This window comes from Asterias amurensis, chromosome 17 (genome assembly GCF_032118995.1).
Source record: "Asterias amurensis chromosome 17, ASM3211899v1".
NCBI classification, from domain to species: Eukaryota; Metazoa; Echinodermata; class Asteroidea; order Forcipulatida; family Asteriidae; genus Asterias; species Asterias amurensis.
Window position 1 is genome coordinate 16,966,752 of NC_092664.1, and position 25,741 is coordinate 16,992,492.

The following is a 25,741-nucleotide window of genomic DNA, read 5'->3' on the forward strand; positions in this document are numbered from 1 at the left end:
AAGAGAAGGTATACATTTGGTTATTAGTCTTAAACTTCATGGCAAAAAACCTAACACTTGTGAATGCTGTGCCCAGAAAACAACTGATGACCGTGCACTTAAGCACTTCGATAAAACTGGGCCCTGGTCTTTTATGAAAGACTCACCAAGTAACTGATAGTCTGAGGTGTGTTGGCCTCACCCATCACCTGAAAGAAGCGATAATCGGCCGTCAGCAGCAAAGGGCAAGTATTATAGCGTGGTGGAGTTCGCTTCTTGCGATTTGATGTGTCTACAAAATAAAATCAAGACATTAAATAATAATATCAAGTAAGAGGTAAATCTTAAGGTAATAATAATCTAAGGTTGAATGAACAAAGACAAATTGCGGAAGATACTATAAATAAATATTCATAAATACCTCAGACAGTTCTGCTATTCCTATTGGTTAAGAGTGCGTTACGTGGGTGTGAATAAACCTTTGTTTATGACTGGTAAAAAGTGTTAATAATTCATGGTCGTGACACGCGACCTTGCACCTGTTCCTATAAGAGTTTCTTCATTCCTATTGGTCGAGAGCAACGGCTGACACAGTTGTGCCACATCGAGCGATACCCGCAACGCACACAGCATTCCCTAGGGCGGCGGAGGGCTTTACCATTTCATAGCTGGAGGGGTGTTGTATAAAGAACCAGGCCTCGTTGGGATTAAACCACTAGTTGAAAACCTCTTCACCACACATTGATTCCCTTAGTAAACTTGTGGGTAAAACCATGTGTAAATCTCTTTCTCCTGAAGACGAGCAGAGTATACTGTTTGAAATATCAAGACTACACTAAGTGACTTGGGTACAAAGTAACTTGGGTTCAAAGTGACTTGGGTACAAAGTGACTTGGGTACAAAGTGACTTGGGTACAAAGTGACTTGGGTACGAAGTGACTTGGGTACAAAGTGACTTGGGTACAAAGTGACTTGGGTACGAAGTGACTTGGGTACAAAGTGACTTGGGTACAAAGTGACTTGGGTACAAAGTGACTTGGGTACAAAGTGACTTGGGTACAAAGTGACTTGGGTACGAAGTGACTTGGGTACGAAGTGACTTGGGTACAAAGTAACTTGGGTACAAAGTAACTTGGGTACAAAGTGACTTGGGTACAAAGTGACTTGGGTACGTAGTGATTTGGGTACAAAGTGACTTGGGTACAAAGTGACTTGGGTACAAAGTGACTTGGGTACAAAGTGACTTGGGTACAAAGTGACTTGGGTACAAAGTGACTTGGGTACGAAGTGACTTGGGTACAAAGTGACTTGGGTACAAAGTGACTTGGGTACAAAGTGACTTGGGTACAAAGTGACTTGGGTACGAAGTGACTTGGGTACAAAGTGACTTGGGTACAAAGTGACTTGGGTACGAAGTGACTTGGGTACAAAGTGACTTGGGTACAAAGTGACTTGGGTACAAAGTGACTTGGGTACGAAGTGACTTGGGTACAAAGTGACTTGGGTACAAAGTGACTTGGGTACAAAGTGACTTGGGTACAAAGTGACTTGGGTACAAAGTGACTTGGGTACAAAGTGACTTGGGTACGAAGTGACTTGGGTACAAAGTGACTTGGGTACAAAGTGACTTGGGTACAAAGTGACTTGGGTACGAAGTGACTTGGGTACAAAGTGACTTGGGTACAAAGTGACTTGGGTACAAAGTGACTTGGGTACGAAGTGACTTGGGTTCAAAGTGACTTGGGTACAAAGTGACTTGGGTACAAAGTGACTTGGGTACAAAGTGACTTGGGTACAAAGTGACTTGGGTACGAAGTGACTTGGGTACGAAGTGACTTGGGTACAAAGTAACTTGGGTACGAAGTGACTTGGGTTCAAAGTGACTTGAGTACAAAGTGACTTGGGTACGAAGTGACTTGGGTTCAAAGTGACTTGGATACAAAGTGACTTGGGTACAAAGTGACTTGGGTACAAAGTGACTTGGGTACAAAGTGACTTGGGTACGAAGTGACTTGGGTACGAAGTGACTTGGGTACGAAGTGACTTGGGTACAAAGTGACTTGGGTACAAAGTGACTTGAGTACAAAGTGACTTGGGTACAAAGTGACTTGGGTACAAAGTGACTTGGGTACAAAGTGACTTGGGTACGAAGTGACTTGGGTACGAAGTGACTTGGGTACGAAGTGACTTGGGTACAAAGTGACTTGGGTACAAAGTGACTTAGTACGAAGTGACCGACATCGCCAAGAACACAACACTCAAACTCAGCCTCAGCCTACATTTTATTAAGTAAAGAAAATCTCAATTTTATTAAGTAAAGAAGAGAATTTTACTTACAGGAACTTGGTTTTGGTTGTGGTTCTATTTGTTCATGGGTCTTCTCATACTTGAGTCCCTCTGGCAAATGATGATCATAGGGGCAGAAAGAGGACCTAAAAAATAAAAACATGTTTTATTTTGGTTATTTCTGCCTTTATTTGTTCCAACCTGTCCTGCTGTTGGCTGTTACGTTCTTAATCTTGTTTGTCTGTTTTTCAAAGGAATCACACAGAACAATATAAATTGTCTCCAGAAACTTCAGAATAAAGCAGCCAGACTCAACTATAGACAGGTAATCATGTCAACATTTCACCATGTTCACTATTACTTCAGAAACTGCACTGGCTGCCTATCACAAACAGAATTGACTTCTCACTTTGTCTACAAATGCCTTGCTCACCAGTCACCATCAGACTATCTGACATTCTACATCCATGTCCCACAGCGTTCCCTGCAATCTTCCTCAGAGAACCTCTTGGCCGAACATCGCACTGTCTCTAGAGCTGGTTCACGTTCGTTTTCTGATGCTACTCCAAATATATGGAACACATTACCAACAAATCTTTGCCATGCAACTTCACTTCAACAATTCAAGAAAGTACTTCAGACTCATTTATACAGAAATACTTGACTGTTTTATTTGACTATACATTTGAGCATCTTGAGTAAATTCTTTTTTTGTCACATCTTCTGTAGGCGCTTTGTAACCTTAGGAAAACGCTGATACGTACATGTACCTACATGTGTATGTATTGTACATGTATGTAACGACCTGAACATCAGAACTGGGTTCATCCGGTTCAATGTCTGCTAAGCAGAAATGAGCAGGATATCAGTCACAAATTTAACTTGTGACATGGTAGTTTGGCCGGTAACCTTATTCTATGGTAATAATAATAACAAATTCTTATAGCGCATTTCACAATAACCATCTCAATGCACTTTGCATTAGTACCCTGGTCATTGGGCCAATAGGCCTAACAATCCTCAAAGCTTTCTCAGCTCCCCTGCGAGTTACCAGGCTCCAAGCTAATCTTTCACATAAACCATTTCTGCCCTCGCAGGTACCCATTTTATCCCTGGGAGGAGAGAAGCAATGGTTAAGTGTCTTGCTCAAGGACACAAGTGTCTCTCCAATGACTTAACCCCCAGAACTCGAGTATGATGCCCTTATTGGCTCGGCCATGAAACCCCCATGGTTATACTCACGTTTCATTGCGTTTGACAGCAGAACTGCGGTATGCGATCATGTGATAATCATGTGACCCCTTGACATGCCTCCAAGATGGCTGACGAAAGAATGAAAAGGAATCATTATTATTATTATAATATTCAGTATTTTGTATACAGGGTTGCTCCAGCATTGTACAAAAAAATATTATCCCTGGGGGGCCTGTCAAAAAAAAAAAAAAAAGGAATTCAACAGAAAGTGGAGAGAAAAAAACAGGAAAGAACAAATCCTTGTAAAGCAACGACAGCAATCTTAACCACTTCTGAATCAAAGTGGAGGGAAAAACCTGCAATCCCTCAGGCAAACCGCTCCACAAAAAGGAAGCCACTTTGTACGAACTGCATATTTTGTTTTTCTCAGTCCTTGCTTTAGGCACACACAACCATTTACTTTCTGCATTTAGTATCAAAATGGTAGCCAGTTTGAGTTAAAATGCTTGGCGGCCAACTTTGAAAGAAATAAAAAATTTAAATAAAAAGACCCTCATTCTCCACTTTTTTAAAAAAACCCAGACGATCAACTATTTAAAAAAAAATTTTTTTTTTTACTTATTTACTTATTTATAGATTTACCTCAATGTTGTAGTGGTCCTGCTGTGCATAAATTTTAGCAGTTAGCAAACCATCCGCTACATGAGCTTTTACCACAGTATGGGGTTCTCCTAAAATTAAAAAGAAAAGGTGAATAAAAATTAACATTCACTGGAAAAAAGTTTTATATGATTTCAGGCAGACTGCATGTATCAACGTTAGAAATCGATTAGGTAGCTGGTACCCACATACAATACAAAGCATAACGTGAACACCAACCAAAGTTTTTCCATTTAATGGAGCTGTTATTTTTCAAAGCTTATATTAGGCCTTTTCAAAATTAGCGAATATGGCTGTTGCTAAGCTTAGGCCTTTTCCAAATTAGCGAGTACGGCTGTTACTAAGGTTAGGCCTTTTCCAAATTAGCGACTATGGCTGTTGCTAAGGTTAGGCCTTTTCCAAATAAGTGGCTACGGCTGTTGCTAAGGTTAGGCCTTTTCCAAATTAGCGACTACGGCTGTTGCTAAGGTTAGGCCTTTTCCAAATCAGTGGCTACGGCTGTTGCTAAGGTTGTTGCTCAGGCCATCAAAATGATTAGATGTAGCCATAGCTGCCAATTCGGCATGAACCCCACTATATACATGTACTTCTAGTGGATGCAAAATTAAACAATGTTAAACAAAACTTTCGCAACAAATATGAACCTACGTTCATGTACATTTAGATTTCATAATGTAGATCTTGAAAAATAGTGAAAAATAGTTAATACATTGTAGTGTGTAAAAGATTAGGTGCCACACAATAAATGAACAGCCTAAGTATTGGCAAAAAAAAAATAATTACGCATTGTGATGAATTTGTTACCTTTAACGTCTCAGTGAGAAACTTATTTTAGCGCGTACAACATTGCTCTGTGATTTTCCCTTCTTTGGGGGGAAAACTTGACTATTAAGCTTAAACTTCTATCGTTCACAGTGAGTCATGAGTAGGGATTCAAGTCATGCCCAAAAAACTAGATCTACAAAAGGTATCAAAACACTTGAAGGGAAAACCCTCGGGTAGTATGCCTTTCAACACTGAACAAGCCAGTCAGACCACTTGAAGCAAATTATGACTGGTCCTCAGGTGTTTTAAAGGCAGTCGGGGACACTATTGGTAATTACTCAAAATAATTATTAGCATGAAACCTTACTTGGTAACAAGTAATGAGGTTGATAACATAAAACATTGTGAGAAACGGCTCCCTCTGAAGTGCCGTACTTTTCGAGAAAGAAGTAATTTTTCAGACATGTTTGTTATTTTATGCATATTATGTTGTGATACACCAAGTGAGAAGACTGGTCTTTGACAATTACCAATAGTGTGCAGTGTCTTTAACTGGCATTTGGCCAGCGGGCCGCTAATATAAGGTAGAACACTGGTTGACATTGAATCATCATCAGCCAACAGGAGGGTTTGTTGATTTGTTGAGCAGTTGAGGATTTGAGGAGGTTATTTATTACCTTCTAAATAGCCCGTATAGAAGCTATTTGTGTCAACATACTGCTCTCTCTTGTTGCCCTGGCCGTCAACGACATACGCTTTGAAATCAGAGGAAAAGAGATCCGACCTTGGTGCTAGGTTCAGATCAAATCGCCTAGGAAACAAAAAACAATATCATTTATATACAGACATTTCCTCCCGGCCACACTTCTTAAAATAAACTAGATCCAATAACCTCTGCCCACCACAGGAAATGTGAGACGAAATATGTTTTGTGACTTGTTTTGCTCATTTCTCAGGGGCTGCAGTTCCTCGGTAAGTGGTACTTCGGGGGAGGCTTTCTACTGTCATTGTTTCGGGCCCTGTAGGTTTGGTGTGAATCTGTGGACATTTTGAAAAAGTACCTTGTGTATATCGTTTGTGTTACTGCTTTTTATTTGCCATCTTTTGTTTAAACTTTTACTGCAATTTTAGAATGTTTAATGTATAGTATATAATGTGTATTTTTTATGAGCTAGGTCTGGGAGAGCACATCTTTTTTGATGACAGTTTTTGGACTTTTGCTCTTCCCTGGACGGCCTGTGCTTGTATTATTGTTTTGCTTTTTTTTGTCTGTAGAATAAAAATAAATAAAATAAATAAATGTCCTTCAATGGAGCCCTCACCTGAAGGTGTCCAGTGCCTCTAAGGCTCATCTTGCCTTTCAAATGTGTGAATGTGTTACTTGACCAATAAATGTGATTTAAAAACTGGTTGCGATTATCAGAAAGGGCACTTCCATTCCATTGCAAAATCATAAAATGGGAAACTTTTGATGGGCACCAAGGCAATGACCAGGGGTAACAAAGGTCATGGCTTCCTTGTACTTTCAGGCCAGTTTGGGCTCATAACACTTCCTGAGGCAAGTAAAATGCACATTGCACGGTGAGTTACTTTTCAAACAGTTCTGTGAAAGGCCTCGGCCTGTTTAATTTTTAATGGAATTTCAATGAACAGTATCAAAATTGAAATAGCCCACGACACAAAGCAATTGCAGTAAGTGTCCACTGCAAGGTCCCAATCCAAAGTACATTTTCCTTATAGAAGGAGTACCCCTTACCAGAGGGAAGTTGCTGTGCCCCTTCAAGAGTGAAATTCAAGGCCTGGTTTAGAGTCATTGGACACTTTCGGTAAACAGTATTGTCCAAAGGCCCACATATCGTGCATCACAACTTATATATAAAATAACAAACCTGTTAAAATTTAGGCTCAATCGGTCATCGGAGTCAGGAGAAATTAACGGGAAAACCCACTCTTGTTTCCGCGCATTTCGCCGTGTCATGACATGCGATTAAAATAAATCCGTAAGTCTCGATATCGAGAATTGATAATTGTTTTAATGTTTTTTTAAAAAGTAAAGTATTTCATGGAATAATATTTCAAGAGAAGTCTTTCACCATTACCTTCAGTAAACCCTTTGTAAATCTGTTAACTTTTTTTTTCTGTTCCGAAAGTGTCAAATGGCTTTATAAAATGTACATTGTACAACAGACTGCTGAAAAAAAAGTTGACCTAAAATCTAACAGACTGCTTTTAAATAAAAGTTTGACCTCATTAAAAACAAAGAACAACAGTACACTAACAGCTTAAACCAAACTAAAAATAACTGAATGTAGGAAGTGCCTCATTTTCCATTGACTCACTGTTGTTAAAGACCTACATGTACGTCTAATACGTACATTCCCACATCCTATTTACAGCAGACATGTTTTCCTCAGTGACTCATGTTTGCCTTAAAATAAAAATAACAGATCGTAAATATATTTCTGATTATTTTTGCCTATTGGCTTTTGTATTCTAAAACCCCTCTAGAGATGTGATACTCTCTCCAGGTTGTAGTCACTATTTTTACTGACTTATCACACAAAATTGATACAAATGTAAACAAAAACCAATAGTCATAGATTAGAGTAAGGATGGTCCTAGTTCTCCAGAATTGGTGAACATGATGCAGTGTATGCCTGATCCCATGTTAGGATTGTCTCATACATTACATCCTACGGCTTGAATTATCCAAACTATAGTTGGGATTGACCCATCTATAATTGGGATTGACCCATCTATAGTTGGGATTGACCCATTTATAGTTAGGACTGTCCCATCCATAGTTGGGATTGTCCAAACTATAGTTGGGATTGACCCATCTATAGTTGGGATTGTCCCATCTATAGTTGGGATTGACCCATCTATAGTTGGGATTGACCCATCTAGATAGTTGGGATTGACCCATCTATAGTTGGGATTGTCCCATCTATAGTTGGGATTGACCCATCTATAGTTGGGACTGTCCATCTATAGTTGGAACTGCCCATCTATAGTTGGAACTGCCCATCTATAGTTTGGAACGTCCCATCTTTAGTTGGGACTGCCCATCTATAGTTTGGACGTCCAATCTATAGTTGGGACTACCCATCTAAAGTTTGGATGTCCCATCTATAGTTGGGACTGTCCATCTATAATTTGGATGTCCCATCTGTTGTCGTTTTGGAATTAAGGTCCCTTTAAATGTAGGAAATTCGTGCCGTTGGATATTTTAAAGTTTTGTAGTCAATTTTTGAACGCCTCAAAAATACAAAGCTGTAAACTGGCATACCAGGGAGACTTTCACCCAGAAAACTCAAAGCTGACCTCAAAACAAAGTGTATCTCTCCCCTTTTCTTTCTACAGGCTGCTGAAAACACTAATTTTTTTTCTGCAGACAAATTTAATTTTAATTTTCAAAAATCATCCATCAACAAAGGCCTGGTCACACAGGCCCCGATAACGAGAACGAAAACAAGAAGGTTAAAAATGCACGCCCTCAATTGGTTGAATTGCTCCATGCAGAATATGCCCACACTTACTCAACCAATTGAGGGCGTGCAGTTTTACAATGTTTTATCGTTGTCATTTTCGTTCTCGTTATCGTGGCTTGTGTGACAATTTCCTCCATGCCCTATGGTGCCCTTGAATTGTAGAAATTCCTCATGGGGTACCCTTTACCAACATGACCAAAGCGAAAATGCCTTGGTGCCCTTGCACTTTCCAAAGCGAAGCATAAAGGCCCACTACTATTGCCATGGGAACACAAAAACACCCAACATTTTCTGCCATTTTCACAGTGTCAACATTTACCTTGTATGGGATTTGAGGCATTGCATGGTGAGGTGTCAATATATTTTGAACAAACTCTATCTGGCAACTAGATCCACATGGTGTTACCTCAAACCAAATACACTGTAATCAACATTTACCTTCCCATCATATTGAGAGAGACTTTCCGTACATCATTTCCGACGTCTCCATCGGTACTTCGTCTGACGATGTGATGCTTAATATCATCCTTATGTAACGTCTCCCAGTGGGTGAGAACATGATGTAAACTAGCTGTGAAGAAGAAGAAGAAAAAAAAGAATACAAAACCAATTTTAATGTTCATCTGTGTTAAGAAATAAGGGTCACAGAATTTTTGCCCAATTTCATAGAGCTGCTTTTAAAAGCAGAATTTATTGCTGAACAATTTTCAGCTATAATAGATGTTAAATTTGCATCGGGGATAAAGAATATTAATATTTTTTTTTTTACCCATACACCAATGTGTGTTAGCACTGTATACTCAGTATGCTAAGCAGAAATGAGCAGTATCTATCAGTCACAAGTTTTAAGTGTGACATGGTACAGTTTGGCTGGTAACCTTGTTCTTTTTGTGCACCCGATGCCTCCTCGAGGTATCAGGCCTTGGACCAAACCAAATAATACTCTTGATCCACAAATTGACGCACTTTTTAATCGTTGCGGTAGGCCTACCCGCTGCTAAAATAAAGGGTTTGAATTGCCTAGTACTGTTGTAGTAGCTACCAGGTAGCCCCATAAATAGTGCCATACATACAACAATGGATGACTCCCTCCGCTCAAGCTAATTGGTACTATTTATGGGCCTAGCTACTGGGCAATCTTGGTGGTCAAGTTGGTAAGACTTTAGACTAAGATCGTTGGTTCGAATCCCAACAGAGTAATATGCCTGCGGTTTTGCTCACAGAACTCGAGAAAAGTACTGATTGTACAGTGCAATTACACCAGTGTGAAGGTAATACCAAATTATAATTTTCTGATCAAAATAATGGTGTAGGACAAAACTGGATTGAGATATGTTCACAAGAATTTAATTTGGTGTAAATAAGTCATAAGACTGCAGTGCTAGTGCTTTGTTGTGATGGTTTCTTTAGCTAGCTCAAGATCTTCACGTTATTGAATCTATTCATGTTATTGATAGAAAAAGAACTTTCAGCAGAGTTTTTATATAAATGTAAACTGTTTACATTTGAAAAAGTGTTGTACTAGAGAAGGATTATGTCGTATCGATTACAACCAACTTTGATACACAACAACATTTAAAGGAACATTACAAAATTGGTTTTTGCTAACAAAACAGTTGCTGGCAGTGTAAGTACTTTAAATGTAATCCATCATATACATAAACTGAAAAACCTGTAGAAGTTCAAGATCGATTCGGCCATCTGGGTCACAAGAGAATAGTGAAAAACCGATTACATAGACAGAAATATTTCAAGGGATGTTTTCTACTATCATTATCATTACACCATGTAAGTTTTATGTAAATCTGTGATCTTCATGATTTTTGTTTCTTACCAATTCTGTACCGTTCTTTTAATTTGAAAGGGAAAACTGTCTATTATACCCTGCCACCACTTTGTCACTCATTTATTACAAAAATGGATATCTCATTTTACTAAAGTTTAAGCAAAACAAGGTACTTAATTTTCCTTATTTCACAACAAATTAAAAACTTGTAGCAAAACTTTTTCAGTGTTGTGTATGCTGCCATGCGTACGCGTATACATACATTCGCATGCAAGACGCAATACATAAATTTATGTAATTCTTGGTCACCGTATCTTGACTGCATAGCGTTAACAAGCAAACGCAACACAAGATATGCGCGTCTTGCGTACGCACGGCAGACTGTGAGAATCTTCTTTGAATTGAAAAAAAAAATAACATATGTCCTTTGACTTTGTGAGATGAGTGTCCAGATCTTCAGGGTATATTCGATGCCTTTAGCGTCCCATTTGTTTCTATACATTCAACTTGTGTTTGTTTAACTCTTGAATATTACCATAATTGTGTTGGGCGAAGTAAATTTCAACTGTAAAAACAATGAGTTCAAATGTTTCTTTGCTTTCCTATCAGAATATTTGTTTTGTATGGCTCTGACAAACATTAACAATTGAATCCTCTTTGATTTCTTTAAGTAACAGATGTTTATTCTTTTCCAAAAACACATACAATAAATAATATTAAAAAAAGTATGATTTCTGAGAATTAAAACATGAGAAATTATGTTTGGTTAAAAATAATAATAAACAAAACTTTCAAGTTAACTTACAGTTTTTACACGTAATAAAAAAAATCAAAACACTAGGCCGACCAATAACATAAAAAACAATTAAGGTTGGTTGACTGTGAGAGAACAAAAAGTAAACTTACACGAACATAATAAATATTTATACTATCACGAAAGTACCAATACAATAATTTTAAAAACATTAAGGTTCTAGGTTGGTCGAAGGACCGAGCTGACTTGGGACCGAGTTGACTTGGGACCGAGTTGACTTGGGACCGAGTTGACTTGGATTTGGATCGAGTTGGCTTGGGACCGAGTTGACCGGTACCCATAACTATAACTATAATACGAAAGTGTAAGGCCGCCAGCGCTAGGTCCAACAACACTAACGATCAGTCATTGTTGACTATTTGAGTCAACACTTTCTTTACTTAAACTTACCATTCGTTTTGAACATACTACTGGTTGATAAGAACACGATGACAGTAAAAACAGTTATCGAAGTCATAATGCTGTAATTAAATCGAACCGTGTGTTAATAAGAAGTTAAGACACTCAGGTGAAAGGTGCTGAAGAAAGGAAAGAAGATAACTAAGTGAGCTTCCTTTACGAAGGAGAGAATCGAGGAGGACCTATAACTGTACAATGTCATGAGTTTAAAGTTTAGAGTTTAGAGTGCACAGATTATGCAGAGCTTGTTTATCATTAACCCGTCGGGAGAGGGCGTCCTATTGCTTGGGGGGTTCTTTATGGCGCTTTTCGAAACCAAGGCTTCGGCTTTGTATTCAGCTTCAGGCTCCGTCCTCTCGTCTGGACCCTGAGCGCGGGGGACACAAAGAGGCTGTATTTGAGAAATGAGTAAAACAAAGTCATAAAAATACGTTTGTAAAAGTAAATTTATGATTGAAATAATTTTCGTCTCATGAGACGAAAATTATTTTCATGACATTGTTTTACTCATTTCCCAAAAACTACAGCACCTCAGCACGTAATATTTTCAGGGAAGCTTTCTATTATCATTATATTCAAACTGTGTAAGTTTAGTGTAATTCTGTGGACATTGTGTTTTTTGTGCTACAAAAGTAGACCCTTTAATTAACCCTCTCGTGCATGCGCAATGGACACATACTATTTCACTCACTATAACACATCCAAACAAGCTAGACCTATAGTTTGTATACCACCCTGTGCAGTAAAGGCCCCTGCATCTGTTTGTCGCCATCAAGTGGCAGATAGAACTGCCCTTTCAGTGAATGGTCATCTTGTTTACTTAGTTCAGTGGTCATTCTATGCACGTCGAAAACCAAAAGTTTTCGCGAATATTGTTCAGCTTTCTTGCAAAGAATAGCTGGTAAAAAAAATATTATTGGTTTTGTCAACATAATAATCTCAAATCATGTCACATTTGTGAGGGGTCCGTCGATTTATACATGTCCTCAGTTGAGGACATTGCGCCATACTATACTGCACCATTAATTGCAATATGAACAGCGCCCTCTATGTCCTTTGTTTACACACATACCATAGTAAAGAGGGCGGGGCTGCATGGGGAGAGGAGGGATTAAGGGGAAAGGGTGGGTAGGGGAGGGGAAGGAGAAAGCAGACAAATCATTTCTGAACAATAGAACCATAGGCAGCCACTTATAATGTCATCAAAGTGTGTTTTGTTGTTCTAGTTACCTATACTACCAGCTCAACGAAAGATTGTATTCAACTGGGTGGGGATGGGAGGGGGTATTGAGGGGTAGGGGAGGGAAGGAAGTTGGGTGGGGGTGGGGAGAGGATAGGGAGAGTCAAACTTCTTGAATAAAACACTACAGCATACCTATAGCATATTCGCAGGTGAACAGTGTATTGTTAATGGTGCTGGTTTCATGTCATCATGGCGCAGTGTCCTCAAATGAGGACTTTGAATAACTCATTAACGGATCAATTAAAAAAAAAAAAATTACGTGAGTCGAAACGCATTTTTTTTTTTTTTTTCTTAGAAAATATATTGCGCATGAGAGGGTTTTAAAGTAAAAAAAACACTTTAACTTCACAGTGAAAAATCTGTCAATTTGTTATTAAATTTTGGCACCCCCTTTCAGCCGGAAAGTAATATGCTGCCCTAAATAATCTTATGTGAGTTTTCCCAAACACCCTTTTAGTGTGTCACAGTCCACATCAATTCTCTCAACCCAAGCAAAAGCCAACTTGAAAGATCATGCCGAAATACAGAACGTACAGAACAAAGCAGATATTGCAGATACAATTACTTAACAGTTAGGAAATGGGTCAAATTGACGATGATGAATCCGGGTAAATCCCGGTTTCCGGGTCAGCTGACCAATATTTGGGTCATGCTTTAATAGACCGTGCAAGTCTCGCGCAGATTTGAACTTCCGGGACCATTGTGGTCCCAACCTTATGGAGTTTTACGTTGGGGAGATTTTGTTTCGTCCATTACTTTAGTTTAATATAGTTTATAACCATAAAAATGACATATGTTGTTAAAAATGTAATACTAATTAACAACATATGTAAAAGTAAAAATAAAGTCAACATAATAACGAAGAAAAACCGATATTTAAACTTGACCTTAGGTCAGGTTATTTGTAAAAAATTAAGAATTTGTGCCCATCTCCGATCACGAAACTTACGCAGACGCTTGTTTTGGTTGCGCGGGGTTGAAAGCCTTTTCATTGGTCGCGTAGGCGTCGGCTTCCTCTTTAAACTGCGTCACGCGTTTATCTAACGCCCTTGCGGACCATCGTGCGTCCGCGTATAAACCAGCTTTCCGTAGTTTCACATTTGGGCGTAGATTTACAAAAGGGGTTTCAAAACATTTAAGAACAAACAAACATCCTTGTCCCAGAGTTTTACTTTTGTCTATACATAGACTTTAACCGATAATTGTGTATTTGTTTAAAAAGCTAAAACTAATTTAAACAAGCTCTAATGTGTATTTTTGTTGTTCAGATTCGGCATTAAGAAAAAAAAAATAAGCGAAGATTTGATTCATAAAAAAATTAAGTTATTCAGTTGTCGTGTTTTCTCGCTCCGGCGCGCGCAAGACTTGCACAGTCTTAAATCCGGATCAATTCTAACACAGGAGCTTTAAAATTTTGGTTTTTAGGCCTCACAACCAGAACATTATTAATAAAGATCTCGGTGTGTAAACGCATTCATGATTTTGGTTACATTCGGCCTCATACCAACTAAACTAGCGGGATTGGATAATGCCTTTAAAAAGCGTTTGTAACCGTTTGTTATAAAATGCATATGGTTGGAAAGATGTTTTAAAAGTAGAATACAATGATCCACACAAATTTGCCTCGAAATTGCATGGTTTTTCATTTACTTTGCTAACAACACGGTCGGCCATTTATTGGAGTCAAAAATTTGACTCCCATATTGGCCGACCGTGTTAGTCGACGAGGTAAAAGGAAAACCGTGTAACTTCGAGCCATGTTTGAGTGGATCATTGTATTCTACTTTTATAACATCTTTCTACCCATATGCATTTTATAACAAACGGTTACAAACGCTTTTCAAAGACCAACTCGACCGGTCCAAGGCAACGTGTTCCTTTAAATAAAGGCACTGGACACCTTCGGTAATTGTCGAAGACCAGTATACTCACTTGATCTCAACATGCACAAAATAACAAAAACGCCCTTGTCACATGAAGTTGTGTGCTTCAGATGATTGATTTCGGTAGCTAAATATCTAAATTCTGAGGTCTCGAAATCAAATTCGTTGAATCAAATTACTTCTTTCTCAAAAACTATGTTGCTTAAAGTCACCTGGAAATATATATATTTTTTTCAAACATAAGGGTATATGCTTACGAACAATAATTTATTTTTTTTAGTAATTGTTTATTATGTTTAAAAAATATATAAAGTTGTTTGGGGGGCTGACTCCGCCTACCCCTTTTGTGACGTCAATCGAGGCAGACTTTGCCTACAATGCGTATAGTATACACACGTGCAAAGTACATGTACGTCCAAGTCGTGAGTTGGTACATTTCAAAAAGTGTTTTTCTGCATTCAGCAGCAATACACCTGGTCGGAACTGCCGGAAAAACATTTTTTTTTTTTTTTTTTTTTGAAACGTACAAACTCACGACTTGGTCCGTACATATACTTTGCAATTGTGTTTACTCTACGCATTACAGGCAAAGTCTGCCTCGATTGACGTCACGAACAGCGCCCTCTCGGGTCGGGGTCTACTCTTAAATTTGTAAATAACATAATAACTGATTTTTTAAAACCTTAGTTAACTGTTTATTCACATTCCACTCATCAAAACACATATATTAGTGACAAAAGCTTTATTTTGAAAAAATATCACTTCCAGGTGACTTTAAGGCTAGATATTGCTATTGGTAATTACTCAAAATAATTGTTAGCATAAAAACTTACCTTGTAACAAGCTATATGAGCTGTTAGTATAAAACATTGTGGGAAACGGCTCCCTCTACTCTGAAGCAACGTAGTTTTCGAAAAAGAAGTAATTTTCCACTAAAATTATTATGAATTTAATTTTTATTATTATATTGTTATTGGTTTATTAAAAATTCAAACATCGCAGCCCGAGGGCTGAGTTGAGTTTAAAAGATACACAACAATAATCTACATTATAAAAACATTTAAAAGGGAAGTGTTTACAGAAAAATGGTTTAAAAGATTATGTACAATTGACAAAATACTACAGCTTGGATCTAGCTCCACAAAAAATAAAAAAATAAATAAAAATTAAACTGTTGAGAAGGGTGGTTAGGGAAGGAATTGGGCTGTTTTTGTACCTGTTGGGCAAAGTTTGTTAGTATTTCTAAGATTATTATTTCTGTTGGGTGGGAGCAAATGTCTATAGTTGTTAGAACTTAAAAGTGATTTACCAAATTTAGAAAACAGTTGTTGGAGTCTGACAGAGACGGGTGACAAGCCAACGTGGGCGTAAATTTCACTGAAAGACTTGTCACTACAAAAACCCTTTGTTAGAAAAGGGCCTTTCTCTGTAATTTCTCTAGACAATCCAATTGTGTTTTACAAAGACTGGAAAACCAAACTGGGCAGGCGTATTTAATTGCAGGCCTTACATACATGGTATATATCAACAAAAGGTATTTTATAGGAGTACAACACCGCTTGAGTTGACGAAGGAAAAAAAGCTTGCTGTTTAAAGACTTGCACATCTGATCAATTTGGGTGTCCCATTTAAGGTTACTTTGAACATGTTCGCCTAAAACTTTCAGACAGTCAGTTTGATTAATGAATGAGCCAAACACAAATTCATTGATTGACACTTTGAAGTATTAAGTCTCATATTATTATTAACAGCAGTCCATTGTTGGAGATGATCTAGTCCGTTTTGCATGCTACTAGTTTGATCAGAGTTCTTAAAAGGTTGAGTAAGTGTCATGTCATCAACATTTTTAAAATGCGACACCTCAGGCAAGTTAGTGACAAAATCGTTAATCATAACTAAGAAAGCAATTGGCCCAATTTTGGTGCCCTGTGCAACTCCTGCATCAACAGTTTCCCAGGATGATAAGACACCATTATAACGAACAGATTGTAAACGAGATGATTTTTTTTGTAATCCATGGCAAAATAGAGGCTCTTACACCAAGTTGGATAAACTTTTGAAAAGAGACCTCGAATAGATTTTGAGGTCCCCAAATCAAGCATCTGAAAGCACACAACTTCGAGTGACAGGCGTGTTATTTCTTTCATTACTATCTCGCAACTTCGACAACCAATTGAGTTCAAATTTTCACAGGGTTGTTACTTTGTGCATAATGTCGAGCTACACCAAGTGAGAAGACTGTCCAGTGTCTTTAAGCGATACACTACAGCTATAACTAATGGACCGATTAGTGAGAAGACTGTCCAGTGCCTTTAAGCGATACACTACAGCTATAACTAATGGACCGATTAGTGAGAAGACTGTCCAGTGCCTTTAAGCGATACACTACAGCTATAACTAATGTACCGATTAGTGAGAAGACTGTCCAGTGTCTTTAAGCGATACACTACAGCTATAACTAATGGACCGATTAGTGAGAAGACTGTCCAGTGTCTTTAAGCGATACACTACAGCTATAACTAATGGACCGATTAGTGAGAAGACTGTCCAGTGCCTTTAAGCGATACACTACAGCTATAACTAATGGACCGATTAGTGAGAAGACTGTCCAGTGCCTTTAAGCGATACACTACAGCTATAACTAATGGACCGATTAGTGAGAAGACTGTCCAGTGTCTTTAAGCGATACACTACAGCTATAACTAATGGACCGATTAGTGAGAAGACTGTCCAGTGTCTTTAAGCGATACACTACAGCTATAACTAATGGACCGATTAGTGAGAAGACTGTCCAGTGCCTTTAAGCGATACACTACAGCTATAACTAATGGACCGATTAGTGAGAAGACTGTCCAGTGTCTTTAAGCGATACACTACAGCTATAACTAATGGACCGATTAGTGAGAAGACTGTTCAGTGTCTTTAAGCGATACACTACAGCTATAACTAATGGACCGATTAGTGAGAAGACTGTCCAGTGTCTTTAAGCGATACACTACAGCTATAACTAATGGACCGATTAGTGAGAAGACTGTCCAGTGCCTTTAAGCGATACACTACAGCTATAACTAATGGACCGATTAGTGAGAAGACTGTCCAGTGTCTTTAAGCGATACACTACAGCTATAACTAATGGACCGATTAGTGAGAAGACTGTCCAGTGTCTTTAAGCGATACACTACAGCTATAACTAATGGGCCGATTAGTGAGCAGACTGTCCAGTGCCTTTAAGCGATACACTACAGCTATAACTAATGGGCCGATTAGTGAGAAGACTGTCCAGTGCCTTTAAGCGATACACTACAGCTATAACTAATGGACCGATTAGTGAGAAGACTGTCCAGTGCCTTTAAGCGATACACTACAGCTATAACTAATGGGCCGATTAGTGAGAAGACTGTCCAGTGCCTTTAAGCGATACACTACAGCTATAACTAATGGACCGATTAGTGAGAAGACTGTCCAGTGTCTTTAAGCGATACACTACAGCTACAACTAATGGGCCGTGCTTGTTTTCAGTTACTATCATAACAGATATCGTCTCTGCCCTACCTTGCCATCCATTGAACCATTATAAAATACCTGCTCGTCCTTAATTATCTTCATGGTCTACCCAATAAAGATCATTGAGCGAGCCCATTGTTCGGTTGATCTCTTAAAAACATGAAACGAGCCCAATTTAGTATATTCACATCAACTGACACTTTAGTATTACAATTATAGCCAAGAGCACCCACAATTCCTCAATCGGCTTTCTGACCAACCTCGACAGCACGCAGAGCTAACCTGGGCACATTTCATGGCTCTGCTTACCGTAAGCACAGAATCGGCGCTTAAGGAAGCAGGGAATTTTGTGTTTACGGGAAGCGTAATTCACGGGTTAGCGGCGAACTTTGGCTTCTGCGCGTGCGTACTCACGTTACTAGGCATTCGCTTACAAGGCTAGCGCGGAAATTCGGCGCATGCACGTAAGCGGGGAATCGTGATCGTAAGCGCAGACTTCGGCGGTAAGCAGAGCCATGAAATTGGGCCCAGATGTTTTCATACAACAATACTTTCTGAAAACTCAATATTCACTCAGGAGTAACAGATCATGAGATAATCGTTTGAACTTTACGAGAGTTAAATAGTTTGGAGTGTTTAAGCTGCCACTGCCTATCGGGATACCAAAGTGTTACCAAATTAATCCACAACTAAATCAGTAATCAGGATCTTTGAGACGACCTTCGGGTGTATAAAGTGCTGCATAAAAACCCATTATTTAAATGATGAGCTTTATTATCATAACCCACAGCGCCCAATCAGAAGGCAACGTGTCCATAATATTTATTTATTGATTTGTTCAATATTCACACAGCGCCCCTTTGCGGCAGCCTCTCAAGTTCATGATGATACATGGTTAGTTTTTAATAACCAAGTGGCAAGGAACACAACAATAAAGAAAATACAGGTTTCGGAAAACTCCAGATGTAGCTGAAACAGTGGTTTATTTTATATTAACAGTTGCAACAAAGCAACACTACAATGTTACAAATTATTATTAAGGTTTTTAGATTACAAAGGCTATGAGGCATAAAAGCCAAAAAAATAAAGTCTATCAGCCATTATAAATGTCGCAAAATAAATGGGGAATGATGTTGTGCCATTCGCACTGAAGGGAGTGGAAAAACAAATACAGAGAATTATAACACTATACTATACATTAATTCTTAGTTCTTAACCAAAAATGCATTTTGATTAAATGAAATTATCACTTGGAGAACCTTGCAGTTGGAGACGAACAACGTTCGTCGATTACATAGACATTCAACATAGCTGTTACGGCGCATAACTGGAGACATTTTTATATTAAAACAATTTACAGAAAACACAATGAATATTACTCGTACCTCAATAAGTTGCAGGGACGGGTTTATCTATTGCCAGAGGGTTAGACTGAGTGGAAGACATCAAAAGGGGATATACCAGCTGGAAATTAAAGTAACGTTATCATTTCATTGGTGGATAAATGACCGTTCTTCACATTAATTCCAAAATGTTTATAACCAGAAATATCACACGGAGCCTAGAAATAGAGTCAACTTGGCACATAGTTAATTTTAACACAATACGAATACAGCCAAATCTAAAGTGGCTGTCTGCAGAAAAGGGCTGATGTTTAGTGGAACAAATTTAAGTTCACAAGATGTACAATTATCAAAATGATAAGCAATGAAAATCTACGTTCAATAAATTGCACAATATTAAATTTGATATTTTGTACAATGGTCAATACCGGTTTAGAAGTAATCATTCTACTGACATGGCTGTAATAAACCTGGTCCATAAAATTACTAAAGGTTTTGAGAATAACTGCATATCGCTCGGTGTCTTTCTAGACTTGTCTAAGGCCTTCGACACCACCAATCACAATATTCTGCTTCAAAAGCTTAATTATTATGGCATAAGAGGTACTACTCTGAATTGGTTTTGTAGTTGTCTTACGAACAGAAATTAATATACTAAAATCGACTGTTGCTCCTCTTTATTAAGTAATATTACTTGTGGAGTACCACAAGGTTCCCTTCTTGGGCCATTGTTATTTTCTTTGCACATAAACGATATTTGTCATGCCTCAACGGTCCTCTCTTTTATCCTTTTCGCAGACGATACTAAAATTATCTACTCAAGTAATGTCAGACATGTAGAAACTATTATCAATGTACTTAATGTTGAATTAGACAAAGTATCAATTTGGCTCCGGGCTAACAGACTGTCACTCAACTTGAAGAAATGTACATTTTATGTTTTTTTCAAAAAGTAAAAAGAAATTGAATTTACGCATTGTCAAGTTAAAATTAATAATGAGCCCATACAGCGAGTGACTAATACAAAATTCCTTGGGGTTTATATATATATTGACGAATGTCTTTCATGGAACATCCATATCAAAGAATTAGAAAACATATTATCCAAAAATATTGGTATCATGAGTAGATTGAAGTATACACTCCCATCGAGCATTCTGCGTACTTTATATTGTTCACTTATTTTTTCATACCTCTCTTATTGTAACATTATCTGGGCAAATACATACAAGTCAAATCTGGATAAGTTGATTAAACTTCAGAAAAAGGCTACTCGCATTGTATGCAAGGCCCCCTTTCTCGAGCACACCACTCCCTTGTTTGAGAAACATAAGCTATTGTCTCTTAAGAATTTAAATGTATTTCAGCAAGATGTTTTTATGTATAAGTTTGTAAACAACCAACTTCCTAAATCATTACTCAATATTTTTGTTTTTAACAGCACCGTACATGATTACAATACTAGGTCGTCAGCTAAATTACATGTTCCCCTATTTAGATCAACTCTTTCCCAACACACAATTTCTTTCACTGGACCAAAAAACTGGAATAATCTTCTACCACCAATTACTAATTGCCCCTCAATTAGCTCGTTTAAATACCGACTAAAAACATTTTTACTAAATTCCCAACGTGGTTGATCGATTTGCTTTTTTATATTGGTAGTTGGCTTAGCCGTTACTTACTTACCTACCTACTTACTCGTCTATGTTTTCTAATTTGTATTGTTTGTTTAATTGCTGTCCCTTTGTCTACTTCACATACATGTTCTGCTTCATAGTTATATTTACATTGTTTAACCATGGTTAAACCTTTGTGTAGTTATCTACCGTAGTGGTATGTATTTATTTATTCGTCTATTTAGTGCTGTATTCCTGTTTTGTTCTGTAATCTTGTAACGGGCACATCCGCCACAAGCCTCGGCTTTTAGGATGATGCCTCCATGTGATGTGAATGTGGAAATAAATGTTTTATTGATTGATTGATTGATTGAAAGCAATGGAAATCTACACGCTCTACAAGTTGTCTAATAGGCTTTATATCAAGTAAAGCAATTCCAACATTTAATAATAATAATTTGCAACTACTTACTCAGAAACTTCGATGGAATGATGATAGCGGGTTTCGTTAGGCTGTGGTATGGAGCCCTTTGACATTAATTTGTTGACGGATAATACAACCTAATTTAACTAAAGTTGTGAACCAAAAATAACGGAAAGAACGAAGACATTTAAAAAACATGTCTTGCCGCTGTCGCTTCTTGTGCAGGAATGATTAGTCAAGCGCTGCCAGTGCAGTATAGCTCCGCGCCACACCCTAAACGCCTCAACGAACTGCAAGTATTCATTATAAATTGAACTTACTTATAAGGAAAGGAATTCGGTGAATTAAAATAACTACGTAACCAAATGATTGGGTACTTTCAGTCGGTTGGTTACACAACGAATTAATATGTCAAATTATCACAAACGTATCCCAGAAACATTTTTAGTTCCTGGACGATGATTTCATCTGGCATGTGCAATATGTTGGGTGAAGGGTGTGCCAGGTTCAGGTCCCATAAGGGTAGGTAGAAAGCACCTGTGCCCTTAAAAGCATCCATCAATATATGTCCATTTTCTTTCGCAAAATAATCAGAAAACTGTAAAATTTGCGCGTAAAATATAAAATGTCTAGGGTGTGGTCCTTTGATAACAATTACAATTTTAGGACAGCGTTTGCGTAAGCGAAGTACGCCATTCCGCACCAATGCCATCCGTTCTATAAAACTCTCCCTTGTCCACAGCGTAAAGTGTTCCCAGGGGCTGAGTACAATGATATACCTGCGGCAGTCGAGGGTCGTTAGTTTGTCAAGAACATCAACCTCGTACTTCATGTCCTTGCGACCCCAAATTGGGTCTCCCACTCTATCCGGATGGAAATAGTAAGCTAAGGTAAGGTCCATGGACCGGAATAAACTTCGTACGGGCTTCAATTCACCTTTCTTATTTGAAATTTGTTCCACAGGTCTACCTTCTTGTAAGGCTTTGTAAAATATCCTATACCATTGGCCTGTGGTTGAGTCGCCATGTAAAAGGACCGTTTTGCCGCGAAGGCACTTACGCAGCATGTCCTTTTGGAAGTCCGGTATTCTGCAGAGCATTGAGTGCCATTTGCCCTTCAACCAATAACCCTGGAAAGTTGGTATTTCTTGGTCGGGCAGACATCGGGGTAAGTCATCCAGAGTAGGGAGAAATCCAGCTGTATAGAAGAACGAGGTAAGGATAACTCAGATTGATACAAAGTATGGTTTTTCGCCGATTGTTATCATTCTTTCTCTTTGAGCAAATTGTGACAGGTGATGCTGTTTAAACAAAAAACATAATACATGTACACAAAATGTCGGTCTGTTTCGTATTGTGGCGGAACAGGGTGTAAGTTGAGTGTAGTTGGTGGACTGTGGCCAGTCTACTGCGCCTTTTCTGCGTCGCGTGGGGTCTGCGCGTTGGCTATAAAACAGGCGGCGCTGAAGGCATGCTCTCTCTCTCTCTGCGGCGTGCTGTGTTATCTGATCTCGAAGTTTATCTCTCCACGTGTTGCTCTTGGGCTAGTCTAGCATTTAGGGAGTGAGGTTACGTGTTGCTGTGTTGTCGATGGATCGAGGATTGAACCGCCGACCGTATAGATAGAAGAGCGAGGTAACTAATAAGCTTGTGTACCGGAAATTTGGGAACGGGAGCGTGTGTTGTGTTTCCTTACGTGGGAACTGCGAATACTGAGGTTGTGTGAGGGCGAATAACCGCATCTCGGGTAGAGAAAACGGTTGAGTGTAGCCCGGGGAATTCACGACTTGTATGTGGTTCGGTGAGGCACACTGTTTATCGCTGGAAGGTTCCTGGGGAATTTCCCTCCTGCTTAGCTTTTGTGGGTTAGAAGTTACGCCGTGTGAGGCATAGTCTGTAGTTGAGAAGATTGTGTAACTTGTATGAGGTGTGAGGTTCACCTGTCACTTGGGCCCACTTGTGTATAACTTTTGTATGAGGTTTAGTGCATTTATTGATTGCATTGACTAAGGGCCTGATATTATTATAAGGCGAGGTTATTGGGTTGTGTTGTGATTATAAACCTGTGAATTATCTATTGATTATTGTACTTGAAATAAACCATTTAATTGTGCCTTGGAACCTATGAATCCTCGTGAGGTTATTTGAGGTTTCCTAACTGCTCGTTTATAATTTGAGGTTAATCTAAGTCTAGGTGGTGGTAAATCTCCACCAAACGATTCGCCCGCAGGCTTTAGCCGCCGCTCGTTATTAGTCCCCCCCGGTGTTTGGGTAGCCGCTCACCTGAGCACCAGGGCTCATAAATATATTTTGGGTGTGATAATTAACCCGGGGGACGGTGTCCCCGTCGAACAAGACCAGACTTGTTGGCCCCACCCCCCGGTCCCGCCACAGTATACGCAACAGCACCAAATTATATGTTTAATAATGGTATGTTCATGTACGTTTTTTAATTAACTACCATTAATCTAAGCAAAATGTGATATATTTTCATGTAACATTAAATGCAAGCTTATTTCTATCTGATATAAATAAAATAGCTTTTGAAAATGTCTAAGCTATAAAGAGTACTGGATTCAAGCAGAGTGTGGGTTCGAATCCCGGTCGTGACACTAAATGCCATTAAAGACACTGGAGTGGATACTATTGGAAATTGTCAAAGACCAGCCTTCCCACTTGGTGTATCCTAACATATGCATAAAATAACAAACTTGTGAAAATTTGAGCTCAATTATTGGTCGACGAAGTTGCGAGATAATAATGAAAGAAAAAACACCCTTTTCCCACGAAGTTGTGTACTTTCAGATGCTTGATTTTGAAACCTCAAAATCTAAATCTGAGGTCCCGAAATCAAGTTCGTTGAAAATAACTTCTTTTCAAAAACTACGTTACTCCAGAGGGAGCCGTTTCTCACAACAGCTCCCCATTACTCGTTACCAAGTAAGGTTTTATGACAATAATTATTTTGAGTAATTACCAAAGACACTACAGTGTCCACACAGTATTTGTGCGACAATGGTGTTTTTTCTTCCATTATTCTCACGCTACTTCGACGACCAATTTAGTTCAAATTTCCACAGGTTTTTTATTTTATGCATTTGTTGAGATACACCAAGTGAGAAGACAGGTCTGTGACAATTACCAAAGGTGTCCAGTGTCTTTAAATGTAAATTAGCAAAACAATCATGTGCTTACCGTCTATTTGTATTGTCTCATTCTTCTGTATCCGCACCGGTTGCATAAAATTCGGGCTGTGTGTAAAACAAATAATAAACACAATAATTTTTGGTATATTCATTTATATTACAATGTCCGTTAAAAAAATAAAAATGGAAAATATGACGACATACGGAGATGATAATGATAATGTTTTCTTTGGGTAATCACTCTGAAAAAGATATTGCCGCAAAGACACATATTAGTTTTATCCCCGAAAAAAAATGAATCTGAGAAAAGCTTCTGTCAGATACGTTTCTCAGATTGTCAGTGTCATGGCCGAGCGGTTAAGAGCACCGGATACAATTAGCTCTGGTGTTTGATCAGCAGGGTGTGGGTTCGAATCCCGGTCGTGACACATGCTACGTAAAATTGGGGAGGTAGTGCTTTCTGCTCTACCGGCCAGGCTTCGGATTGATGATACCCAAGCCTACATCCATATGGACTGTGAAAGGGGGTAACCCTGTTTCAGCCCTAGGAGTAGGTGGCAACAGCCTCTGGGAAGAAATAATTGTAGCCCACACCTTGAAGTGGCCTTCAGGCCTTGTGTGTCAGGCGACTTGCATAAACAAAAAATTGTGCATTCCAATTACGAATATTCGTCCTGCGTTGGACATTATTGGTCCGAATAGACTGTGCAAGTCTCGCGCGCACCGGAGCGAGAAAACACGACAACTGAAGAACTTTATTTTTGTTATGAATAAATTCTTTGCTTTAATTTATTCTTAATGCTGAATCTGAACAACAAAAATACCCTATGGAGCCGACGCCTAAACGACCAATTAAAAAGCTTTTCAGCCCGCGCGACCAAAACAAGCGTCTGCGTAAGTTTCGTGATCGGAGATGGGCACAAATTCTTAATTTTTACCAAGTAACCTGACCCGAGTTCAAGTTTAAATATCGGTTTTTCTTCGTTATTATGTTGACTTTATTTTTACTTTTATATATGTTGTTAATTAGTATTACATTTTTAACAACATATGTCATTTTTATGGTCATAAACTACATTAAACTAAAGTAATGGACGAAACAAAATCTCCCCAACGTAAAACTCCACAAGGTTGGGACCACAATGGTCCCGGAAGTTCGAATCCGCGCGAGACTTGCACAGTCTATTGTCAGAGCATGCTCTCATT

At 38.6% G+C, this 25,741-nt stretch overlaps 2 protein-coding genes across 2 annotated transcripts in view; both read right to left on the minus strand.

Annotated features, from left to right (window-relative positions):
• LOC139949653 (ADAM 17-like protease) overlaps positions 1-11,561 on the minus strand; it is a 37,329-nt gene extending 25,768 nt beyond the window's left edge. Inside the window, exons 1-7 of the mRNA XM_071948107.1 lie at positions 11,366-11,561; positions 8,814-8,946; positions 5,562-5,695; positions 4,102-4,190; positions 3,508-3,587; positions 2,317-2,411; positions 147-271 (exon numbers count right to left, since the gene is read on the minus strand). Of these exons, the coding sequence (XP_071804208.1) occupies positions 147-271; positions 2,317-2,411; positions 3,508-3,587; positions 4,102-4,190; positions 5,562-5,695; positions 8,814-8,946; positions 11,366-11,432 (723 nt within the window). The 5' untranslated portion in view covers positions 11,433-11,561. The remainder of the gene's footprint in view (positions 1-146; positions 272-2,316; positions 2,412-3,507; positions 3,588-4,101; positions 4,191-5,561; positions 5,696-8,813; positions 8,947-11,365) is intronic.
• A 7,429-nt stretch (positions 11,562-18,990) lies between these two features.
• Positions 18,991-25,741, minus strand: part of LOC139949764 (NXPE family member 1-like) — a 46,071-nt gene continuing 39,320 nt past the window's right edge. Inside the window, exons 3-4 of the mRNA XM_071948299.1 lie at positions 24,585-24,640; positions 18,991-22,587 (exon numbers count right to left, since the gene is read on the minus strand). Coding sequence (XP_071804400.1) covers positions 21,794-22,587; positions 24,585-24,640 — 850 coding nt within the window. The 3' untranslated portion in view covers positions 18,991-21,793. The remainder of the gene's footprint in view (positions 22,588-24,584; positions 24,641-25,741) is intronic.